At 32.0% G+C, this 20,408-nt stretch overlaps 1 protein-coding gene across 1 annotated transcript; it reads left to right on the top strand.

The window, feature by feature from the left end:
- The first annotated feature begins 5,826 nt into the window (after positions 1–5,826).
- Positions 5,827–9,803, top strand: LOC108474398 (protein trichome birefringence-like 10). The gene is made up of 4 exons (XM_017776309.2): positions 5,827–6,880; positions 7,714–8,103; positions 8,883–9,041; positions 9,147–9,803. Exons 1-4 carry the CDS (start codon positions 6,438–6,440, stop codon positions 9,511–9,513), a joined length of 1,359 nt encoding a protein of 452 aa, XP_017631798.1. The 5' UTR covers positions 5,827–6,437; the 3' UTR covers positions 9,514–9,803.
- Positions 9,804–20,408: the final 10,605 nt, after the last annotated feature.

The following is a 20,408-nucleotide window of genomic DNA, read 5'->3' as shown; positions in this document are numbered from 1 at the left end:
AATTGGCCCGACCAAAAATTCTAGAAAAAAATTAGTAGATATATATATGAGTCTAGTTTCAGGAAAAATTTACGGAATTGGATTTCGATTTTCGTAACTCGAGATATGATTTTTAAAGCGACTGTGATGCAGTTAGCCAGCTTGTCTGGAAATTTTAAAATGAATTGTATGAGCTGTTTAATTAATGAATTAAGTCCGTTAACACCTCGTGTTCGACTCCGGAAACGGTCTCGGGTACGGGGTGTTACACATAACAAGGTATTTATAATATGATCTTAAACCTAAAAATATTTTTTAAGTAATGTAAAATTCATGTTTGTTTTATGATTCATAAAAATTAATCATTTCAAAGTTCGTATCAACTCGTACAATCAATAACAAAATAATACCAACTACTATGAATTCAACAACCTTAAGCTCCTATTTAAAATTTAATTCGGTTCAACTCTAAATTTGATTAAATCTGAAATGGTAAAAGGATCCATACACTATTTGGAAGCATCTCTTGGAATGTGTTTCCATACTTAAATTAATGAATAATCAATAACATGGCAATGTGAGGAAGGGATTATATATATATATATAATCTGATTTTTTTTCTTAAAATCACTATAAATATAAAATATTCTCTCTGGAAACTCTGCTTCTCAACTCCAATGCTTTGGTATTTTAAAACACTTCCATCAAAGTTCCAATGCACTGATTTAAGAGTACAAAATTAAATTAAATTATGTTAGATCACATACTTTGAGTGTAAATTAATTTAGGACTCCATCTAGGGGACAATTTGTGTATGCCATTAAAAATGGGGATCTCATCAATCAAGTCCATATAATTTAATATTTAGTATTTTATGAACTGAAAAAAAAAATTTTAATTTATCCAATTCAATAAAAAAATAAAAGTCGATTGAGTTTTAGCTCGATTGATATAGATATTGTTGTCAGTGTAGGACGATGTGGGTTCTAGTGCATTAAAACATATTATCCTCCTATTTAAGGGGTTGAGAAGGGGCTATGTGTAGCTATAAATATTGTCTTAAAAAGAGTAGATATGATCAGTATTCTTTTAATTAAAATCAATATTCTTTATAGTTTCAAATTGAACATAAAAATTTCAAATGGATAACTATCGCCGACCACCATGCTCTATTGTTAGTCGCCACTCACGAGTGGCCATTTGAGTTCGAATTTCACCATTATCTTATTCTTTTACCTTCTCTTTTCATTTCTAACATTCATTTTTCTTAAAAAAGACTAGATTTTTTTAGATTTACAAACCGATTTCTAAATTTCAACTCAAAATTTGGGTAACTTTCACCATTGATTATTTGTAATTTTTTAATGTTATTCCCTTTCATAAGCTTCTCTTTCACCATTTACATCAACGAGGCAATTGCTTGAACCGAAAATTAGATTCGTGACATTTCATGTTTTTACTTTTTGATTTTTGGGTGTATTATGATAATAGTTGCGATATGGATATGACTATGTGGTGATCAAGAAGATTTGAATTTTTTATTAATTTAATTTAATAAATATATTTTTAAGTCAAAAGGGAAAAATTAAATTTTTATTTTGAATTTTATATATTTATGTAGTTCATATTTATTTTAGAGTTTATATATTATAATTTCTTTCAATTTTATTTTTATAAAATTATATCCGTTTTGAATTTTTATATATTTATTTTCATTTTAATAAATTTTAAGGTCTACATTTTGATAAAAGGACAAATATATTTTTATGAGAGAATGTCACGTGACACTTTTTATTGGCCAAAATAGCTTAAACTTTTTTTTTAATACCTGTTAAATTAGGGACTAAAAATATAATGGTTAAGAAAAATTTAAATACAACACATGTATACTTCAAGGACTAAATTATAAATAAATTTAAGAATTTTGAAATTTCCTCTCTAAAATTTATTTTGATTGGTTAGTTGACTTGGATTAAATTGATTGTTGAAAATAATTATTTAATTCCGTGATTATAATAATTGATTTAATTAAATCTATTGGAATCTCAAAAATTAATTGCAGAAATGAGACACCAACACGTGTTTTGCTAGCTATTAATGAAAATTTTGGGTGTTTGGGTTGCCCTCACTTTAGCTAATTGTATGAACGCTGGAAAACATGTTCAATGCTGGCTTTCAATTATGTTTTAACATGTAAACAAATAAATAAAAATTCGAGAAATATTGTATGAAACAGATATATTATCACTTTTTAATAATTTAATATATATCAGTAATTTTATTTTAGATTTTAAGATTTTTATTTAGATTTATTTTTTCATGATAAAAATATTGATATGATATTAAATAATTAAAAATAGATACAAATGATATGGCGCCATTATTTTATACAATATTTTCCTCTAAAAATCTTAAACCAATTAAATTTTCTACTTGGTTAAGGCAATAAAATCAGTAAACAAAAAAAGGGTTAAATTCTAAGTTTAGTCCATGAATTATTGCTAAATTTGAGATCTAATCCATGCACTTTAATTTAACAATTTTTTTTATCCTACTAATGATGGTAGTTTGAGAAATTAGTCCAAATTGTTGATAGTGTTGGAAACTCGATTAAGCATGAGGTTGACTTACTAATGAGGCTATGGTACAATTGATAAAAGTTGAGGTTAGAATCGTGATTGTCTGGTTTCTAACGTTTAATTAGATTATGAGTTTAGTTCTGTATTATCACTAAATTTAATATTTAATTTCTTAATCAAGATGGTAGTTTTCAAAATAAAAAAAATTTGCTACACAATTGAAATTCTTATAACCCATGTAAAAGTTACATTCAAAATTTCGTTGAAAATTCTAAATTGTTTTATAAATTTTCCGTAATGCCTAAACCTATAAAACGGTTGTCTAAAAATCTTATATTTCGTCCATCAAACATGTCTATCTACCTGATAAAAATATAGGATCAATTTGTTACTGCCTAACTATAGCAACTTTAATAGTTAATAGGGTGATAAAGATTAAGACACTGATCATGTTGCTCTTTTGAGACGATACATACACTTTTCTGGTGATTATAATTTAAGCAAAGAAATTTTATTGCATGAAATCCCTTAAAAATATAGCAACTCACCCAATGTACACCTTGTTAACTTGTACATGTTAAAAGTAAAAACTCTACCAAAACTTCACTTTCTTCACCCAAATAATTAAAAAGTTTCAAAACAAAACTTAAGAAAATATTTAATTGTAATAGAAGTTAGAATTATTTATGGGTTTGGTTGGGTCTTGTTCAAAAAGTGGGAGGATTTAGGTAAAAAAATAAGGCCCATTTAAAAACGGGTCGAGTCTCCAGCAAGCTTTTTTTTACCTGAGCTCAGCCTGGCCCAGCTTGGATACCTTAACAAAGTATCGATACCTTGTCTAGTATCAATATTGTTTTAAGGTTCAATATTTTGAAAATTAAAGAAAAATTGATTGAGGATCAATATTACAAGCTTTAATTTGGGTGGGGCTTGGACAAAAATTTAAGTCCAATTTTTAAATTGGGCCGAACTCGAACCTATCAATCAAATTTAAAATTTTGTTAGGACCCGACCTGACCCATGAACAACTCAAATAGAAACAACTAAGTTAAGTTGACTATATATAATTAAACTTATATTGAAAGCAAAAGTAGGTTAATTAAACTTATATTATTGACTTTTTAATTTTTTATTAATAAAGAAAGATCTTCTTTTTATTAAAAATACTCTAATAGAAACATCCCAATCACAAATGCTTTAATTAGGTTAATAAAGTTTTGGTATTGTTAGTAAAGGTCAAGATTTTGAATTTTTAAATGTTTGGGTTCAAATCTCATCACGTGTCAATTTCTAATTTCATCATGCACACTTGTTATGTATGAATTTTATTTGATTATATTCTATTTTTTTATTAATTTGTGTTTTGTATCAGTATGATTATATTTTATAGTTGTTCATACATGCAGAGGCAGATGTAGGGGGGCTGGCAGGAGTCCTAGCCCCCCTAAAATAGAAAATTTCAATTTATGCCCTTGATTTTTTTTAAAAATTTTAAATTACTAAAGGTAAAATTACACTTTAGCCCTCCTAAAATTATAAAAATTTAATTTAATCCTTTAAAAATTATAGAGATATAGACTATAAAAAAAATTTTATTCGGCCCCCTTAAAAATTTGTTCTGGCTTCGCCCCTGCATACATGTATTTGTAATTGTATTATACTTATGATTATATTGTGTTTGTTGATACCGAAAAGTGGGGAAGAGGAGACAAGCAATGATTCACCTTCTTTGGGCAAAGAGTTATACAATTTTTAGTAGAGTAGAGAGGTTGAAACGGAGGACTAGTTGAGAGGGTGAATAAGATACTGTATTAAAAGTTCTAGAGTGAGGAGCAAGTATATTTTGAGTATTTATATAGGTTAGTCTTTTCTTACCACGTATCATCTTTGACTGGCTGATCCTTTATACAATTCATTGTTAGATCGATAATACAATATAAAATGACTAGACTACAAGATATGTAAATGATGAGAGATGAGAGATGAATCTCTTGCTGGAATGACCTAATTATTTGGGGTAAGTGACTCATCTGTTCCTTAAGATTTAGCGAAATAGATCCAATAATGACTGAGACATATTGGGCATAGGGATGGTTATGACCAATATGTGTACTAATATTTATACTTATAAACTCTCAAAAAATGGTAATTAAATTACATAATATTTTTTATATTAAATGACTGTAATAATTGATTAAGTACTTATGAACACTTTGAGTAAGTATTAAAGTTTGATTCTTATCAATAATTCTATTTAATTTATAAAAATATTAGTATAAAAGTTAATTTCAAATTTAACCCTTAAAATTACATTAAATTTTCAATTAAGGACAAAAAAATCTCAATTTTTATAAATAAAATTAATAATAGTAAAAGTACTAAAACATAATTTGAAAGAAAAAAATAGGTTAAAGGATACCTAAATATTGTTGACAAATGAATAGACAAACAAGATTCCCATTTAGCAAAGAAAATTCTACACTCATTTTTTGTCTTCTTTTCAATGCCAACGTGGCAACCTCTCTCGTCTGTCTCTCCGTCCCTCTGACTGTAATTTAACCGACTAACCATCATTGTAATGAGGCCACCACTTGTCACCCTCCTCTGTTGCACGCGTGGTCCACGAACCAATTAGGATAAATGTTGAGACATAACCTGAGAAAGATTGAATGAGGTATAGTTGTCCTCCACGTGCTCAGTGGAAACTGGGATTCAATCCTATCCGTTACCCCAGTAAAATGGAAAAGATAAAGTTTAAATATGCATTTAATCCTTATAATTTAGCAAAATTTAAGATTTAATCCTTATAATCATATTTCTGTATATAAACATTATGGTTCAATTATTAATATTTTTCATCGAAATATTTGATATTTTCATTGTTCAAGGGCCTCGGCTCACTTAGTTAAATGATAAAATTACTTTTAAAGCTAAATTTTTAAAACTTTCAATTGTAATTTTATTTAAATTTCTAATTTTAATTTTAACCTCACTAAAATTTTATAAATTTATCTCAAATCTCTAAAAGAAGTCTTTTCTTTCCTTCTACGTTACATCATATGAGAGTAGCCAAATCAATATACTAAAATTGGTAAATTTTAATTGCAAATTTAACACAATTTTAGCAATTAGACTTAGATTTTCAAATAAAAGAGATTTAATTTAATTTTTAAATGTAGGGACTAAATCTCTAATTATGCCAAAGTATATGGAGTAACGGCATATTTTGAATAAAAGAAATAAAAGCAAATCAAGTCCCCACTCCCCACTCTCTACCACTACTAAACCTTTCAAAAAACATTGAAACTGAAAAAAAGAAAAACTCCATCTTTATTAGACCCCATGTTTTTAAACCAACAATTTCTCTCTCTCTCTCTCTCTCTCTCCCTTTATTTTTTTATGAATTTGTTTTGTTGTTTTTTGATTCTTGAATTTCGAACGAATCCATTTTCCCAGTAGCTTACAAGTTCTTGTTTTTATGATTCTCTGAAAAAAAGGAAAGAAAAGAAAACTGATAGAAGATAAAGAAAGTATATTAACTCCACCATGAATGCTTCCTTGCTTCATCGACACCCATTTTTTTTTTAATTTTTGATCCTTTTCTCTCTCTCTTTGTTGTTGCCCATCATTTATAACTTATAAACAAAACTGACCTACCAAGCAAAGAGAACCCAAAAGCCAAAAAAAAAAAAGAAAAGAAATATGGTTCATCACCATTGGACATGAAAATGCTCTATTTTGCTTGAAAAGCACACTTCTATGCTCTTTAAACCTTAATCCCCTTTCCTTCCCCTTTGACTGTTCTTTTCTCTCTTTGGGTTTTCATCATTTTTTCGAATTAAACAATACCCAGATTCAAGTTCCTTTTAGTTTTTTCAAATGTGTAAAGGTCCTTCTCAGCAGGAAGACAATGAACCCATGCCCAGCTTCAAGAGATTACGGCTCTTTGAGCCGTCTGTTGGGGTTCTTGGCTTCTTTCTTGCTGCTGTTTGTGTGATTTGTTGTTTCTTTTACTTGGATTATAGAGCTGTGGTTAAAGGGTATAGGGTTCCAACTCAGTCAGATAGATTCATGTGGCTTAAACTAGATGGGTCTTCTTCTTCTTCTTCAAGTGAGATTGTTAAAAGAGTTGATTTCTTGAGTTTTGAAGGTGAAGGATGTGACGTGTTTGATGGTGATTGGGTCTGGGATGAAACGTACCCCCTTTATGAATCTCGTGATTGTAGCTTTCTTGATGAAGGGTTTAGGTGTACTGAAAATGGACGGCCAGATTTGTTCTACACTAAATGGAGATGGCAGCCTAAGCATTGTAACCTCCCCAGGTTCTTATTATTCTTCATTATTTGATATGCAGTGCTTATTTTCCTTCAATAATTTTATCGGTTTAGTGGCTTAATCATGAAGTATTAGAAACTCTCTGCACAATGAAAATGACCCCCGTTTCATTTGGTTCCTATTTGATATGCAAAGCAAATTTGATTAAGAAATGGTTGATGGTAAAGTCAATCTGTGATGTGGTTTCCCGTGATTTTTGATAAAGTTTTTGTCTTTTTACATTTATATCAATATCATCCTTGTTGGTTTCTGTTTTGTTCCATTCATGTAGTTTTCGTGGCCATTTTATACGGTAGATAAGCCTCAATCGTGGACTTATATATAGCCTTTTTAAAATTAAACAATGATGACAAAATTGGCTTTCTATTTGTGTAGTAATTGATTTTGTTTTCACATTTAAACCTTGTTTTCTAATACTAGTTTTGATTACAGTATATCGCGTCGGTTATGGAAAGGTATTGTATTGTTGCGTTGAATGCACCCTGAAATGTTTTTCCTCCGGCTCTAAGGAGAGCTTAGGGGCGTCTAGTGTATGGTATCATGGCCGTTTAAAACCTAGCACATGGCATGGTTCGAACCTATGACTTGTAAGATACAGACCTCTATATGCTAGAGGTCTTGGGGTCGAACCGCCCTCCATTTGCTTGATCTTTAGTGGCCATGAATTTCCATGTGCTCTCGCTCTTCAATGGCTTCAAGAGGCGCCCTTAAACTCTCTTCAAAGCCGAGAGACAAAACCTTGAGGGTGTGTCGGTTCTTCACCAAGAGTTCCTGGTTAATTGACTGAAGCTCTTTAATGGCATTCTTTTGTAAACTGCAGGTTTGATGGAAAAGTGATGTTAGAGATGTTGCGGAACCAGCGTTTGGTTTTCGTGGGTGATTCGATTGGAAGAAACCAATGGGAATCACTCCTCTGCATGCTTGCTTCTGCAGTTGCTAATAAAGATTCAATATATGAAGTGAATGGCAATCCGATTACAAAGCATAAAGGGTTCTTGATATTCAAGTTCAAGGATTACAATTGTACTGTTGAGTACTATCGATCTCCTTTCCTTGTCGTACAAAGCAGGCCGCCTGCTGGGTCTCCGCAAAACATCAAGACAACCCTTAAGTTGGATCGAATGGATTGGAATTCATTTAGGTGGAAAGATGCCGATTTGTTAGTCTTCAACACCGGCCATTGGTGGAACTACGAGAAGACCGTTAGAGGGTAAACTATTTTCATTCCTTCCTCTTGATATTCCTTATCATCTTCTAATCTATATATTGTTATTTATAAGCAGGTTGATTTGATTGAACACATTATCGGGTTGGTATCCGATTTATGCTTTAATATGTTAGTAAAATTATGCAATGAAAGATGAGTCTTTCTCAAGCATGCTATGGTGAAAATGACTGAATGGGTGCAGCTTTTGTAGATTAGGATAAATGGAGGGCCCTTATGGTTGATAATTTTTACATTCAGAATGAGAAATTTAGGGTTTTAATTGAAATGATAATGCATGGTATGGTGACAGCTCAACAACTTTGCTTTTGGAAAGAGCTTTTTTTCTTCTATACTTTCAAGTATGAAATCTGCTTCTACCTTAGTAGGACCATGCATGCATGTATGTACGTATCTTAGATGCCAATGTGATATCTAAGAGGGTCCCATATATATTGTAGATGAAACTAAACAGAGAAGGTAGTTTTGAACTTTGGTGGCCTGCATGCATGCATGGGTCCATTTTAAATGACAATTTCAACATTTAACAACAACGGACCCTACATCTTCTCTGTTGTTGATTTGGGTTGCATATTAGTTCAATGTATGTTGGTTTGGATTTTGTTTCTTATACCATACATGAAAAGGAGGAATGGTATGACGGAGAAGGCCCGATCGTGAATAGAAACTGAGGTGCTTGTAGTAATCATATGTTAATGTATGGTTGATGTAGGTGGAAGGAACTAATTAATCTATATTAAAAACTTCTCATTTGTGTGTGTCAGGGGATGTTACTTTCAAGTCGGGGAAAAAATTGAACCCGAGATGACCATAGAACATGCGTATCAAAGGTCTTTGGAGACTGTGATGCAGTGGCTACGCAACGAGGTGAATATGAGTAAGACCAAGGTCTACTTCCGCACTTTCGCTCCCGTACATTTCAGGTTTGTCAGTTTTATTTATTTTGCATCCTTGTTTTGAAGAATCGAACATTTGAGGTCAAAAATCGACCGTGAAGTTCACGGCGCAATTTCGTATGACTTTTGCAGAGGAGGGGATTGGAAAACCGGGGGAAGCTGCCACCTCGAGACGTTGCCGGAGCTGGGAACAACATTAGTGCCATCGGAAACTTGGGAACTTCTCGAAATAGTAAAGGACGTGTTATCACCTCACTCAAACACATCCCACAGAATAAAATTTGACATATTAAACATCACTCAAATGACAGCACCAAGGAAAGACGGGCACGCATCGCTATACTATTTAGGTCCCAAGGAAAGCCCGGCACCGATTCATCGGCAAGACTGCAGTCACTGGTGCTTACCCGGAGTGCCCGACGCATGGAACGAGCTACTCTATGCCATGTTCCTCAAGCAATCTACCAATCACATATTCAACTCATCATCAACATTATGAAGCAACAAAGGCGTGTGATTCTCCATTGTTGAAACCTCTTAATTTAAATACACCATCACCCATACAGAAAGATAGAAGAAATTTTTACAATGAATTTTGGAATAGGATCACAGGTTGTTGGTCCATCATTTTGGCAGTGTTAGATAATGTAATATTACCTTTTTTTTTTAGATAATATTTGATTGAAGGACCCTCAATTTTGGGAATAAAGTTGTATGACAAATTTATACCATTGAATTGGGTATCCTAAGAAAAAATAATTAAAAAATGTAATTATTTTTTCTTTTTAATTTTTTTTCGTATTAATTTTGTATAATAAATAAATAAAAATGTTAGTGATTTGATAGCTGGTGAGCACTAAATATGTGTGCGATGGCTGTGATATTTGGTATTTTATGATTGTGACAGCTTTTTAGTAGGATGTAAATAGAGTATACAGGGTAAGAGGAATAATGGTATCAAACTGTAATTTTATATTATTTTTATTTTTTAATAAGAAAATGGTAAGAGTGACGTGGAATTATAGTTTTATATAATTATTTTTTATTTTATATACTCTATTTTAATAGTTTTTTTTTGTCTTTTCATACTTTACTATAATTTTTACTATAATTTTTAAATAAAAGAATTAAAATTAATATATCTAGAGATTAAACTCGTGTTTAATGGATTTATAAACAAATTCTTTTTCGTTACACTAATAATAATTTTTAAGTAAAGTATTTCAATTTTCTTAACACACACTTGTGTTTATGTTTAATTATTTATTGTATATTGTTTTTAACACACGTGTTCTAAATACATGGTTTCCACATTCATACGTGTGTGATAGGATTTTTAGTATTAATAATGTTGTTGATTGAATTTGTATTACGAGTCAATTCGACACTAATTTACAATTAATGATAAAGCCATTATAAATTATTGTATTGCATTTAGCATTGTTTATCTCATGTATTTATGTGTTTAAATTTTATTTTCTTATAATTTAATATTTTTTATTTTAATATAATATATATTTCATATATTATTATGATTAATTAGCTTCAAATCATACGTTTCATTATTTACTATGTGTTATTTTTAAATACATATCTATACTATAAATTTTGATTTTCATATGCGTCGCGTATAATAGAATTTTTAATTATATATAAAATAAAATAAATAATTTTTAGACATATTTCGTTGAAGAATTTAGTGGATAGTTTTTCATAGTAAATAACATATTTATTTATTATGAAATGTAAAATGTAAGTGTTATCAAGTAATTAAATTTGAAATAAATGCCAATTTTATACTTAAATGCAAATATTTTGTCACTCTACTCATAATTTACTTGAGTTAAATAATATATTTATTATTTGATAAATTTTAAAGCTCCTTTCTGTCTTCAAATATTCAAATCCATGTCTGCTCGTCGGATCAAGATAATATCAGAGATTACACAATCAATTTTCAACTCCTTTTCAAGAAATATTTCTCACTCTTTTTATCGAAGAACTCGCATCCCCTCAACGATGAATGCCTCCACTCAAGCAATGGCCAATTGAAAAACGAAGTTTCCTGTTGAAATAAAAGAATAATATATTTTAATATACTTAAACTTATATTTCCTTGTATTAATAATAATATCTATTTTAATTCAGCTAACATGGACAATTTTTATTAATTATACTTGGCTTTATGAAAAAAAAAGACAATATATAATATAATTTTGAACCGACCACATCAATATATCAACAACCTGGAACCTGCCTGTAATCATTGAAGGAAAAGAAGTTTTTAACTTTTGTCTTTTAAATGATTTTGGTAATTTACTTATTTTGTTTTGTTTATATATACATTATTATTATTATATATGTACCACGTGAATTCTTGTCATTTAATACATTTTGTACATTTTTTACAAACTAATAAAATTAATAAAATGTATTCATTCATAAAATTTATATTAAAAATTTGTTCCATGTAAGTTTGTTGTTACTGTTTAATGTAAAATCAAGAGTTCCAAAAGGCAAAAACAAAGAAATTTAAATTTTCATAGATATAGAAAAATAATTTTATGAAAAAAAAAGCTTAATAATATGTTCTATCTTATCTTAAAAAGAAAACATTATATTACTTCAATTTATTTTTATCTTGGGTGAGGCGAATAAAGAGGTAGGTAGGAGCTATGATTTCTTAAAATGAGGAATTTTATTTTAAAACTCTTCAAAATTTATAAATTAATTTATAGTAAAATTATAGTTCAGTTTTTAAAATGTTAAAATTTGATTTAATATTTTGAAAGTTATAAATATGTGACTTAATAATAAGTGAGATATATTTTAGCTATCATAAAAACACATAACTTAATTTCGGTCTCTAAAATATTTTAGCTTCGCTCCTATGTATGCTACGTTTTATCATAAATTTCAAAATTCTATTGGAAATGATTATGTGAACGCTTTGGGACTTTAAATAGATCCCCTATGTATGCTATGTTTTATCATGAGTTTTGAAATTTCATTGGAAATGATTATGTGAACACTTTGGAGGCTTTAATTTGTGAGTATTCAATCAAACCTTAATTTTTCTGATTCCAAAGGTTGATAATCTTTGTAACACAACCTGCTTCAAATTTATTAATCTTTGTAACGTGATTTACAAAGTTGTTTCAGAGATTATTGTCAACAAACTTAAATCAATTCTTTCACGATGCATTAATGAAAATCAAAATACTTTTTTCTAGAGAAGAATAATTATGGATAATGTTATTGTTAGCTTATGAACTTAAACACTTTATTAAATCAAAGAAGAAAAGAAAAATATATATATTATTAAAGCTTGAAATGAGTAAAGCTTATGACATACAAAATAAGTAAAGCTTACTCTTTTATCCTTAACGACAACATTACTGAAGGCTTCACATGCTTGTGAGGGCTCAAATAAGGAGATGCCCTCTCATTGTTTCTATTTTTTTTTTTTTTTACTTGTCTTTGCTTAAGAAATATTATGATTTCAAGGATGAATGGAGAGTCAAGCATGCCAAAATGGCTTGTAGGTCAATCACTTACTCTTTGCTGATGATAGTCTAAGGTTTGCTACAACATATAAGGTTAGTAAGGAAAAACACATGGGTATGTTAAAAACTTACGAGGATAACTTACGATAAAAAATCAACAATGAGAAATTGATGTTGTTTTTTAACTCAAACAAAAAAAACTCATGAAAGATAAGAGATTCAGAATCTGTTCGGGTCTAAAGAATTTTTAATTTAGAGATGTACCTCATACTCCCAACAGATCATGAAAAGAAAAATATCTTTAAAAATCTTATTAATAAAGTTAGAGATAGAGTTGAGGTTGGTTCGACAAATTTCTTTCTTTCAATGGAAGAGAAATTTTTATAAAAGTTGTTTTACAAGCTATCCTCGTGTATACTGTACAATGCTTCCCCTTCCTTGAAACTCTGTGTCGAGATTACTAGGATGGCGTATAGTTATTGGTGACAAATCAAAGATAAGGGTAAAAGCATCTCTTGGCTCAAATGGAATAAAGTTTGCAAACCAAAAGTTATGAGTGGTATTGGATTTCGAGAAACATACCCATTCAACCTTATGGTAATTGCTAAATAAGGATAGCTGACATACCCATCAAATGAATTCTTTATACTACAAGGTTCTAAAAGCTTACTATTTCTTAAACAACTCTTTTATGGAGTCTTAAGTTGGGCTATAACCCTTTTTATTTAAGAGTAGTCTTCGGAATGTTAAAATCGTTCTTGAATAGTGCAAGATGAAGAATTAGGAATGACTTTATGACTTGGATTAGAGATGATAAATGGCTACCAATACCCGCTATTTTGAATGTTGAATCCCTATGCATTAACATCCAACAAAAAGCCATAGTTTGTAAATTTATTAACCTCGAAGTATGACACGGAGAGAAGATGTTATTGAGGAACGTTGGGGAGAGATTGACTCTATTCAAAGCAGTTTTTGAATTGTTGTATGTCTGGGTTCAACAGGTTGAGTTAGAATTTTGTTTCTCGGCTCTGATGAGAGCCTGAGTACTTGAGACTAAGTTCATAAAGTAAGAGTGCCTCATCAGATCAGGTCACGTGTGGTGCACGACTACCTACCAAGAGGACGTGTGCATCACGTCCTTAGTAAGATTTGAACTCTTAAATCTTTAAATGACATCTAACGTCACATACTAACCTTAAGCACTCGAACTCTCGTTTAAGTTGAGAGACAAAATGAGATGGTCGGTTTTCTAGATTCATCCACCTCCAGATTGGAGCGTTTTAAGAAGGGAACAATGTCTCTAGCAAAACCAAGCCTTCCCAATTATATGTAACACTCCTTACCCGAGACTGTTTCCAGAATCGAGCACGAGGCATTACTAAACTTATTCTATCCCTTAAATAGGTTTAAATTGTTTATTTAAGCATTTCGAATGTGCTGCCATTCTGCGTCAGAGTCGCCTAAAATTCATATCTTGAGTTCGAAACTCGAAATTAAGATCCGTAAATTTTTCCTGAAACTAGACTCATATATCTATCTACTAATTTTTTCATATATTTTGACTTGGCCAATTAGTACAGTTTATTAGTTAAAGTTTCCCTGTTTCAAAACTCGACTGCACTAACCTCTTGTTACTACGAACCATGTTTCTTCCTGTACAAAATTCATATCACTAAGCCGTTTGTTTCTCTTAAAACTAGACTCAACAAGGATTATAACCATATAAAGTATACCTTCTAATTAGTTTTGTAAAATTTATGGTGAATTTCAAAGTTGAAACAGGGGTTCCAGAAATTGCTCTGACCCTGTTTCACTAAAACTCAGATATATCATGAAATATAATACCTTTACCTATTTTTCTTATTCCATAAGAAAATAGACATAATAAGCTTTAATTTCATATATTATTCATCTTCAAACTATGTTTATAAAATTTTAGTGATTTTTCAAAGTTACGTCATTGCTGTTACTTGAATCTGTTTTAGGTTACTTTCACATTTTCATAATTTTCATGTGATAATCACCATTCAATCATACATATTAATAAACATGCATATCATCGGCCATTTTATTAGCTAATCACTAGCAAGTATTTACACATCATTCATTGTTCATATTATACCAAAAGTGGCTAAGTTTCTATACATGCCATACACAAAACAAAACGTCTAATTATACCGAGTTATTTCTTTGATAGTGTGATCGGCCTCCGACGTTTCCTTCGATCCCAGTGGCTAGATAAGTACTATAAGAAGAAGAAAATAAAGAGATTAAGCACTAGGCTTAGTAAGCTTACAAGCAAATAAATCACAACATTCAACATAATGGATAATTATGCATAATATCATCTAACATCATAAATTTCTTTACTTCTCAATTTCTATCTTCTTCTTTATTCCTTACCTTCTTTCTTACCGACCTTTCCTTTTCATAAGTATAATCTACTTTTCCTTTGCTGTTAATTCACTGTAATTTAACTCGTATCCTGACCCGTTGAACCACTTGGAATGCTAAGGATACTAGGTCGTTCTGTCTATCAATATCTCGCCAATGCCATGTCTTTGACATGGACTTACATGAATTATTCTGTCTCCAATGCCATATATAATATGGACTTACATGGCTCAATCCTGTCTCCAAAGCCATATTTCTAATATGGACTTACATGGCTCATTTCGTTACGTCTCATCAACCCTAATATCCTAACATTCCTAGGGTTCAACCGGGCTTTCTAACACTTTTCCTCTGTCACTTCACCTTAAATTCGACTTTAAATATTTTCATAACATAAATATATAAATGCTGAAATTGACAATAATAATGTAAAATAAAAGAATATTGCATTTATTTACTGTAAACTTACCTCGATACAAAATGTGACTAAACTTTACAATTTAGTCCTTTACTTTTCTTTTCCCGATCTACTCTCGAATTTCGCTCTTCTTGATCTATAATAGCAAATTTAGCTTATTTAATATCAACATTTATCAAAACAACCCTTTACTCAAACTTTGGAAAAATTACATTTTTGCCCCTAAACTTTCACATATTTGCACTTTTGCCCCAAGGCTCGTAAATTAAACTTCATCCTATTTTCTTATGTTTTATGACATGCTGATCATTTTTCCTTCTATGGCAACATCAAATTCACACACTAACATGTACTTATGACTATTAGGTATTTTTACCGATTAAGCCTTTTTACTCGTTTTCACTTAAAACCAAGTAGCACAAGTTGTCTAACATAATTTAAAACCTCATATTCCATCATAAAACATCAAAATACACAAATTTCACCTATGGGTATTTTTCCAAATTTGATTCCTAACTTAAATTATTGCTAGCATAAGCTTTATCGAGCTAGGGACTTCAAAACGTAAAGATCATTAAAAGCGGGCTTGGAATCACTTACTATGAAGCTTGAAAGTTGAATAAACCCCAGCTATGGAGAGAGGTAAGGTTCTGCTGGTAACTTGAAGAAGATGATACAATTTTATCATCTTTTCACCTTTTATTAATGTTAATAACCAAATGACCAAAATGCCCTCCTTACTAAACTTTCAAAATTCCTTCCATGTCCTAATTTTGTCCATGAACTTAAAATTGGTCAAATTACCATTTAAGATCTCTAATTAATATTCCAAAATAATTTCATACTAAAACTTCTAGAATGCAAGTTTTGCAAATTATTCGATTTAGTCCCTAACCTCAATTTAAGCACTTTATGCATAGAATTTTATCACGAAATTTTCACACAATCATGTAATCATACCATGAACCTCAAAATAATAATATATATATATATATATTTTTACCCTAAATTTGTGGTTTCGCAACCCTTTATTCCGTTTAGGCCCTATTTCGAATGTTACATTTCTCCCCCTTTAGGGATTTTCGTCCGAAAATCTTACCGTGAAGAGATATGGGTACTGTTTTAGCATATCCTCTTCGGGTTCCCATGTAGCCTCGTCTACCCCATGTCTATTCCATAGTACTTTCACAAGTACAATACTTTTGTTCCTTAATTGCTTTACCTCTCGAGCTAGAATCTTTCTGGGTTCTTCACCGTAAGTCATGTCGGTGAATCTCAACCTCTGTTTGAGAAATCACATGTGACGGATCTGAACGATAACGACGTAGCATAGACACATGAAATACATTATGAATCTTCTCTAACTCAATCGGTAAAGCTAACCGATATGCTAATGGTCCGACTCTCTCAATCACTTCAAGCGGTCCAATAAAACGTGGACTTAGTTTGCCTTTCTTGCCAAATCGAGAACTTTCTTCCACGGGATACTTTCAAAAAACTTTGTCACCAACTTGATATTCGATCTCTTTTCTTTTTAAATCGCATCGACTTACGCTTTTGTCAAGTCGCTTTTAAACAATTTCGATAACTTTCACTTTTCTTCCGTTTCTTTAACTAGATCAACCCAGTAAATCGGCTTTCTTTAAGCTCATTCAATATAAAGGTGTGCGCCATTTACGTCCATACAAAGCTTCATAAGGTGCCATCTTCAAACTTGATGATAACTATTATTGTAGGCAAACTCTACCAATGGTAAGTATTTTTCCCAACTACCTTGAAATTCTAATACACAACATCTAAGCATATCTTCAAGTACGAATAACTCTCTCGTGACCATCGATTACGAGGGTGAAAAGCGTACTAAAACTCAACTTCGTACCTAAAGCCTCTTGTAACTTCTTCCGAACCGTGAAGTAAATCTTGGATCTCATGCGAAATGATCGATAATGGCACTCCATGTAGTCAACTATCTACGAAATGTATAACTCGGCCAACTTGTCAAGTGAATAATCCATACGGATTGGGATAAAATGAGCCGACTTAGTTAGCTTATCAATCACAACCCATATTGCATCTTTCTTTTCAGGTGTTAACGGCAATCCTGTCACAAAATCCATAGTAACTCGTCCCATTTCCATTAAGAACTAGCACAGTTGCAATAATCCCGAGGGTACCGATGTTCACCTTTACCATTGATGAGATCAAGCATCTAGAAACAAACTCGAAATATCTCTTTTCATTCCTACCCACCAATACAATTTCTTCAAATCATTATACATTTTGTATCGCTGGATGAATAGATAAAGAACTGCTATGTGCTTCTGTAAAATCTTTCGAATAAGCTCATCATTCTTTGGTACACAAATTACGTCTCTAAACATCAAACAACCATCGAACCAATCCGAAATCGATTCTATGCGACTCACATTGAACTCTTTTAGCTTGTAACTCATTATCATCTTTTCGAGCTTCACAAATCTCTTCAAGAAATACCGGTTTAGCTCTAAATTCAGCTAAAATAGAACCATCATCGACATGGCTAAATTGGTATTCAAAGCTCGCAATGTAAATAAAAGTTTCTGCTTAAAGCGTCAAGAACTACATTTGCCTTACGGGTGATAATCAATCACTAACTCATAATCTTTAAGCAATTCCAACCATCTTCTTTGCCTCAAATTCAAATCTTTTGAGTCATCAAGTATTTCAAGCTTTTATGATCGGTAAATATCCCAGCACCTTTCACCATACAAATAATGTCTCCAAATCTTCAATGCAAATACAATAGCGACTAGCTCTAAATCATGTGTCGGATAATTTTTCTCATGTGGCTTCAATTGTCTAGAGGCATAAGCAATTACCTTTCCTTCTGCATGAGTACACAACCGAGCCCATTCAAGGATGCATCATCAGTAAATCACAAACTCTTTACCCGGTCCAAATTGTACTAAGATAGGAGCTTCCGTCAACAATGCCTTTAACTTGTCAAAACTTTGTTGGCACTTCTCATCCATTCAAACTTAACATCCTTCCGTAGCAGTCTAAATCAGCGGGTAGCTATCATGGAAAATCCTCCACAAATCGTCTATAATATCCGCAAGACCAAGAAAACTTCTAACCGATACATTTCTAAGAGGCTTCCAATCAACAATGGTTGAAATCTTACTCGTATCAACCTTAATACCTTCACCGAGACAATATGTCCAAGAAAACCAACTTCGTAACGAACTCACTTTTTTTGAACTTGGCATACAACCTGATTATCTCTCGAATTTGTAAAGCGTTCTCAAATGCTCGCATGCTCGGCCTCATCATGAGAATAAATCAAAATATCATCAATGAACACAACTACAAACTTATCTAAGTATGGTCTAAAAATTCGGTTCATTAAGTCCATAAAAATGGTAGGAGCATTAGTCAAGCCAAATGGCATCACAAGGAACTTATGATGACCATACCTAGTCCGGAAGCGATCTTGGGACATCGACTCTTTAACTCAGAATCGATAGTATCCGGATCTCAAATCTATCTTGGAAAACACAGTAGCTCCTTGATTGATCAAACAAATCATCAATTCTAGGCAATGGATACTTGTTCTTTTCTGTTACCTTGTTAAGTTGCCGATAATCTATGCACAATCTCATCGATCCGTCTTTTTTTTCACAAATAGCACTGGTGCACCCATGGTGAACTCTTGGGTCTTACAAAGGCTTTATCATTAATTTCGCAATCGTGCTTTCAATTCTTTCAATTCCAATAGAGCCATTCTATAAGGAGCAATAGAAATGGGCGTGGTACCGGAATCAACTCAATACCAAACTCAACTTCTCTAACAGGAGGCAAACACGGTAGTTCTTCCTAAACACATCGGAAACTCACATACCACGAGACATCGATTCAATTTTCAATTCGGATCTTTAGTGTTCAACACAAAAGCAAGATAAGCTTCATACCCTTTTCTCAAGTATTTACGGCGGACATAACGAAATTATAGGAAATGAACTATCGACTCTTACGAATTAACCGAAGAATTTCACCATTTTCACACTTCAACTCAATGAATTTCTTTCCACAATTCACTATCACATCATGTGTAGTCAACCAATCCATACCAAGAATCACATCAAACTCATCAAATGGCAATAGCATGAGATCGGTAGGAAAACAGTAGCCTCTAATCATTAAAGGACAATTTCTACATACCTTATCTACTAATACATGCTTGCCTAATGGATTCGATACTTTAATCACAAATTCAGAGATTCTATAGGCATACTTATACTAGGCATCAATTTCATACAAACATAAGAATGAGTTGAACCGGATCAATCGAGCAATGACATTAATATCATATAGAGAAAATGTACCAATAATCACATCGGGAGGATGCCTCTTGGCGTGCACGAATAGCATAAGTCCTTGCAGGGCTCTAACATCCGGTCTCACGGTACGAATCTCTAGAGGTACCTCATTACTTGCTCCTACTCCCGGTTGCCTCGATGATCGCCTCTAGTAGGAGCATTTAGGATCTAGCACTCTGTGTTACCTCTCGGCTAGCCACTTCGGACATTCTCGTACAAAATGATCTGGAGCACCACATTTATAGCAAACATTTTACTTTGCCCGACAAGGACCATAATGAAGTCTACCACACCGTGGACACCACGATCTACCTCATCGACATTACCTACACTCGTAGTCGAGGTGGTGCGAGCCTTGAATCCTTAAATCGCTACCTCTATTCTGACTAGATTGCCCTGCCGAAAAGCTAGATCTGGTAGAAAACTCTCTGGGCCTCTTGGATGTAGCCTGAAATGATCTGCTCATCTGTCTCTTCTTTGTATCTTGTGTCTCTGTCTCAACTTTGCCTTTTCTTTTTAATAGCTCCTCTGCCTTACAGGCTCTCTCAACTAAAATAACGAACTCTTTTATTTCTAGGACACCCACTGACAGTCGGATATCATCATTTAACCCATCCTCAAACCTTTTACACAGGATAGCCTCTGTGGACACACATTCTTGAGCATATTTTGAGCACGACAAATTCACGCTCATAATCGGTCCACCGTCATATTG

This window comes from Gossypium arboreum, chromosome 3, assembly GCF_025698485.1.
Source record: "Gossypium arboreum isolate Shixiya-1 chromosome 3, ASM2569848v2, whole genome shotgun sequence".
In the NCBI taxonomy this organism is placed as follows: Eukaryota; Viridiplantae; Streptophyta; class Magnoliopsida; order Malvales; family Malvaceae; genus Gossypium; species Gossypium arboreum.
This window is presented reverse-complemented; position numbering and strand designations above follow the sequence as displayed.